Here is a 6,000-nt window from a genome sequence, read left to right as displayed (position 1 = left end):
ACTTTCCGCAGTTACCTACATCATTTTACTATAAGCTTTGGAGTACTTTCCGCAGTTACCTACACCATTTTACCACAAAATCTGAAGTGCTTCCCGTGATTACCTACGTCATTTTATCATAAGCTCTGCCTCAATTTCCACGACTACCTATGTCATTTTACCATAAACTCTTCTTCGGTGATATCCTACGCCTCTTTTAACTTTAGCCTTGAAGTATTTTTTGTTTGTTTGGGATTTTTTTACATTTTATGCCTTGAAATACTTTTTAGACATGTAGTATATTTCCAAAGAGAGCAACGTTTCCACTTCTCATGTGTTTATATTCAGTCAAAATTAACTGTAACACTTTAGTACCTATATTCTTGATACAAGACCTTTTGGAAATGCAAGTATCGCATTAACGGACGTCAAAAGAGATTTCAAGCACAAGGTCAAACCGATAACTATGACCTATATCCAGACATGGAGTGGCTTGGTCAGGTGAGCTTCCTAGGAGCCTATCCTGTAGATTATCACAGTATAAGAAGGTCAGTGAGACACATGAAGTCACAGCGAGTGTTCCCAACAGTGAAACACGACAGGTACAATTTTTATTTTCTCACCTGAAAAAGGCTAACTGGATTCTCTATTTGTTTTATGAATGGATTGCATAGTACATCGAGCTGTCTGAAAATCATGTTTTTATGTAATATAATTTGTATAATGATTTTTATTTCAACGCATTTCGTTTTAAGGTGAATAATTGCTTTATCTAACAATGGAAACTAAGAATCAGAGATTTCGTCTTTCATTGTTGATATTTCTGGGGTCAACCACAACTTACAGTGTCAAGACTGGGTATCCGTGTTTGACGTATGTATTACATTGTGACAAGCCGGTCGATCTGTCAAGGAAATAGGACGAACTACCCATGTGCATCTCTGGTATTAGGTGTATTATTTCAAATTGTCGTCATTACCAGCGTTGACAAAACCGTCATTGCCAATCACAACTGATACGAAGAGTTGGCCGAAATGTTAGCTCAGACTGCTTTACCAGTGGATCTTTCACAAACACACGAACAGGCACGTCAATAGTTCAGCTGACAAATCAAGAACAACACTAGAGTGTATGATACTAACAGCATTTGGACATGTCTTCGTAATGACAACCATAACATTACGCATCTTCAGCTGAGCCAGTGAATATCACTGACAGCAAAGGGACACATGTCTATGTTTAATCACCAAAGGGCCAGGAATACTTTAGACAAAAGCGGAGGTTTGACTTTGAGTCACCATGCCTCCATGTAAATGGGAACCAGAGAAAGTCGCTGGTCTTTCAGGTTTTTCGTTGAATTTGGTAACCTGGTGAACTGAACTAAAACCCATTATCGATATAACTAAAGGTGATGCAATATATTTCATGTTTTCTTCCACTCTTTTTTTTTTGGTCCTTGCCCGTGGGAGTAGCGAGTAGTATAAGAACTTCCTAAGAGAAGAACGCCGGCACACCTACTGCGAATATATTCTAATTAATGATAACATTTGCTCAAAACCTCAAAGTCAGTTTGAGGCATGTTCCCACCACAAAACGACTCAGAAATAACCGAGTTTAGGACCTTTGGATTCGAATCCAGTCTCCATCCTGAATTTCACCATTTCACAGTCATCACTCAGCAGTATCAAATCAGGCTTCGCATGATCTGTAAGAACGTATGTCCTCTTTCAGCATGATGAAACTTCTAGTTGTTGCCATAGTAACAGTGACGGCCGTCATGGCCAACAGCCATCACGACTACACAGATCCTAAGAAATTCGCCGACTACCTGAAGGATATCCGGAAGAGCCACGAGTTTGCCCATATGAATGTTGCTGAAAAGGACCTTTACCACAACCTGATCCAGGCTGCCGAGCAGGGCAGCGCCTCCCTCACAGCCTTCATCTCAGCCCAGACTTTCTCTAATATCATTCGCCTCATCGATCGTATGTATCTGTGCACGTCAACTTGAAACAAATCACCAGTAACTCACAGCAAATGTTTCATGAAGACACAGGTCGCCATTTATACACATGAGATTCGGGTGGATAGAAATAACTAATTACATACACAGTGTTTCAGGGCAGGATCCTAATTACACACATATAAAGTCCAAACAATAATGTACATACAAGCACACACAGAGGTACCTAAACACACGTACACATTTTCTTAGATGGACGCAAAACACTACACGCACACACAGAGATACACACTTTCTTCCAATGACACAAAACACTAAATGCATACAAGCACGCACTCAGGTACACACACGCTTTCTTAGATGGATACAAAACAGTAATTACACACACACTCACACACTCACATGCTCTCTCACACACACACACACACACACACACACACACATGGCTGAGCCTATCTACTCCTGTATGACAGTGTAGTGTTTGTCAGCATGAGAATTCATAGATATATGAATCTATGTTAAACCATATTATTGTTTTCGGGTTGTTTTGTGGAAATTGGTGCACGCCAGTAAAATAAGCCGTTATTAGTTACATAACCCTGATGTAGTTATTTCTAATTCTTACCAGAAACTGACTCCTTGATATGTTTGACAAAATGTATTTCTATGAACCAAATAGCACATGAAGTAAATATGTCCACATGATTTATGTATCTTCAGATTTGGACAAAGACGACATTCCTCACTTTGAGGGTTACCTTCAGGCTGTAAGTACCAAACTATTCTTTAAAGTTTGTTTTGCTGTTTAACGCCGCACTCAGCAAAACCTGATTAAAGTCCAAAGAGGGCGCATATTGAAATACTGAATGCAATGCATATGTAATAACACTTTCTGAGTAAAGTATAGATTGTAGTACTTGTGTTGAATTAAGTCCTATCCGGGATTCGAACACACGTTCCCAACGATAGCCACCCAACCGTTAGAGCACGAAGGCAGCCGCCTAACCCAATACATATATATACGGTTCTGTTTCAGCATCTACAGCAAGGCTCGGGCTCAGGCTCAACGGTAGTTGTCGTGAGTAGATTTGGCCAAACGTCAGTATTTATGGTATCAGTCAGTCAACAAGGTATACATGTAACACAGTAAGTGATGACGAAGATAATGTAAATGACAAACACACACGCACAGCTACATACATACACAGATAGAGAGGTAGGGAGGCAGGGAGGGTAGGGGGGGGGGGGGGCAATTTCTAGCTACATGATTTATTCTGAATTGAATCAAATCTGACCAAGACAATCCAGTGAGTGACGTTATGAGCATTAATCTGCTCAAATGGGATACGATGACATGTGCCACCTACGTCACCGACCTCGACTACACACTCTTACGAGAAGCATGATTTCCTGAACACCAGTTGTAAACGGGATCTTCGTAGGTCCGAAATTATACTGATGTTAAATACACATCTGGTGCTGGGGTGTTCATATGTTGTCATTCGTTCGTACCAACCAGTCTTTACTGCGTATCAGTAGATGAACTTAATTAATTCGCTCAAATATTCCTAAAAAATAAAATGTTTTGTTTCCTTGATCAGAAGCGACAAGCTGGTTCCGACCTGTTTAACTTCCTGAGAGAACTTCACCTTGCTCACAAGATTGAGGACAATCTCTCACACGCCGATATGCGGGTGTTCTTGGAGATCCTGTATGCTGCTGAGCACAATACACTCACCCAGTACATCGACCAAAAGGGCTATGCAGCCGTCCTTGACCTCATGTCACGTGGGTATATAATACGCAATAAATAAAACAAACAGTAGGTCAATTTCTATAGCTCTATATCTACTTTAGATGTCACGCATCACCCGGAAGAGATGAGCCTTGAGTATCGTTTCCTTTTAATCGACAACGACTGCATACACTGGACTCCTAATTATCTACCACAAGTTTGTCATGGTCTAACAACATCTGACGTCTCTTGATACCAACAGGAGCCTATTCAGCTTTCGGTCTTCAATTTACTGCATCCCTCATCCCCGTGCCGCTCCTTTGTTCTTCTCAGCAACGCTACCCGCTCTTCTGGATAAACACACTGACGTATTTTTCTCAACAGACTTATTTTTTGTGTTTTTGTTTTGTTGCAGAAATTGAAGACGATCAGGTTCATGGCTTCGATCAGATGCTGATTAGGGTAAGGGCGAGCAAGGAGATTCAATTTAGATTTACTTCACATTCATATAACATGCAGTAAAATTTCTACAGAATATGTGAAACAGACAGGTCAGAGGTACCGGGGAATGAACATAGCCACATGACACTTAAAGCTGTCACTCACATACTCTTGTTAAAGCCTGTTACATTACAAATGATATCAATGTTTAATGATACATTATCTGTTTGGAAATGGCACATGAGATTTTGACTGTTACACGACAGGTGCCGGATAATGATAGAATATTACAAATGTTATTAATGTCACAGATATAATTAAAAGTGACACTTTCCTCCTGATGTTTTTGAATCAGTGAGGCTCCTTAAAACTATACTATACCGGAATGTCGTCCCCGACAGTATGCTGTACATGCACTTTCTTCATTTGGAGGCTACTTTACCAAATATGAATTAAACCATGGGATCGGAACTGAGAGCATGTACCTTACCTGTTTACGATACATTCCCTTTGAAAATATAAGAAAGCATTTTGAAACTAAACAAAATATCAAATATTTTACAAACTAACCTTAGGCGCGCCACAAAGAGGCTTCAAAGTACACTTTCTGTGTCTCTTCAGACTCGTAACGCGTCTTTTGTATTGGAATAAAGAATGAAGGAAAGTTGATTTTGATGGATGTTTTCATCTTTGACGTTTTCCAGCATCTCGAGCATGAGGCTGCATTGTCGCAAACGACCGTTGGCACCATCGTTGTCAGCACCCCTGCTCCAGCGATGACCACTGCTGCTCCTGTCGTCACCACCGGTGCTCCTGTCGTCACCACCGGTGCTCCTGTCGCCACCACCGGTGCTCCTATCGTTGCCAGCACAGTCACGGCCTGAACGACCAAACTTCCGGTAATGATGTATATAAGGCGCACCTACATTAAAATCTCACACTTGGTGTGACAGTTCGTATGTATTGTCAAAGATTATTCGATAGAAGAGTGTGGTTGGTATATCGCTACTGTCATTACTCTGGAGATAGAGAGACACCGAAAACGAATTCATCTAGAAACAGAATTTTGAACTCCTGATTGTAGGTTTTTGTCAGGTTGCTGTGGGGCTTGTCATTACCTTGAATTGGAACCAACTGACACTTCAGTATAACTCTGGAGATATAATGCTTTTGGACGACAACGACAACGTATTCATCTATACCCATGCTTATATTCATGAAAATGGTAGTAAGTCGTAAGATTATATAGGGTAGATTAGAAGCTAATGGTAGCAACTTCGGCTGTGTTTGTATTGATGCTTTGTTAACAATAAGATAATCATGACTGTTTATTCAAATGTGTAATTCGATACACTTGTTTCCTTGCAGATATAGCCATTGCCTGAATAAAATGTAGTTGTGTAGAATTGTCTTTTCTTGAGTCTATATTTATTCATCACATGTTACTTGAATCCAATACCCTGCATTTGTTTCATTCAGCTGTGAATGGACGGTATCTTATCGTATAAACTTGACGTCACAAGTCAATTGAAGCGCTAATACAACTGAAAACATATGTTAAACACTGTCATGCGTATACATCTGTATTATCACAAGAGACGTTCAGAGGTTGAATTTGCGTCACTTGAAATTGATCTTGAGCTCTGGAAGCTATAATCATTTGAAGACCATTAGCATGACGCGCTTCAACATTTGTGTGGAAAATTAATCTCACGTTTTATTATGCATTCAGACGTGGATTACTAGGACGAAAATGCTATTTCATCTGGTGTAGATAGGTTTGTTTCCCTTGTCTTACGAAGACAACAGTAAATGCTGTCGAGCCATATACCATCTGAACCACCATCAGATGCGCAAGGAACCGAAAATGGTAAATAGGGGC

General features: G+C 40.2%; 1 protein-coding gene across 1 annotated transcript; it reads left to right on the top strand.

The window, feature by feature from the left end:
* The first annotated feature begins 539 nt into the window (after positions 1 to 539).
* LOC137296936 (uncharacterized) lies at positions 540 to 5,524 on the top strand. Its single transcript, XM_067828848.1, has 8 exons — positions 540 to 581; positions 1,711 to 1,964; positions 2,663 to 2,709; positions 2,979 to 3,020; positions 3,544 to 3,730; positions 4,093 to 4,139; positions 4,823 to 5,017; positions 5,487 to 5,524. The coding sequence occupies exons 1-7, from the start codon at positions 541 to 543 to the stop codon at positions 5,000 to 5,002; spliced, it is 798 nt and encodes a 265-aa protein (XP_067684949.1). The 5' UTR covers position 540; the 3' UTR covers positions 5,003 to 5,017; positions 5,487 to 5,524.
* Positions 5,525 to 6,000: the final 476 nt, after the last annotated feature.

The sequence above is a fragment of the Haliotis asinina genome, chromosome 9 (genome assembly GCF_037392515.1).
Source record: "Haliotis asinina isolate JCU_RB_2024 chromosome 9, JCU_Hal_asi_v2, whole genome shotgun sequence".
Lineage (NCBI taxonomy): Eukaryota > Metazoa > Mollusca > Gastropoda > Lepetellida > Haliotidae > Haliotis > Haliotis asinina.
The sequence above is the reverse complement of the archived record's forward strand: the minus strand, read 5'-3'. Positions and strand labels throughout refer to the sequence as shown.

What these genes read in the sequence shown, in the direction of transcription:
- LOC137296936 (XM_067828848.1), top strand. Translation starts at nt 541, where the DNA reads ATGAAGTCACAGCGAGTGTTCCCAACAGTGAAACACGACAG. An exon ending in CCAACAGTGAAACACGACAG is followed by an intron (nt 582 to 1,710) that starts GTACAATTTTTA and finishes GTCCTCTTTCAG; the next exon opens with CATGATGAAACTTCTAGTTG. An exon ending in CAGGCTCAACGGTAGTTGTC is followed by an intron (nt 3,021 to 3,543) that starts GTGAGTAGATTT and finishes TTCCTTGATCAG; the next exon opens with AAGCGACAAGCTGGTTCCGA.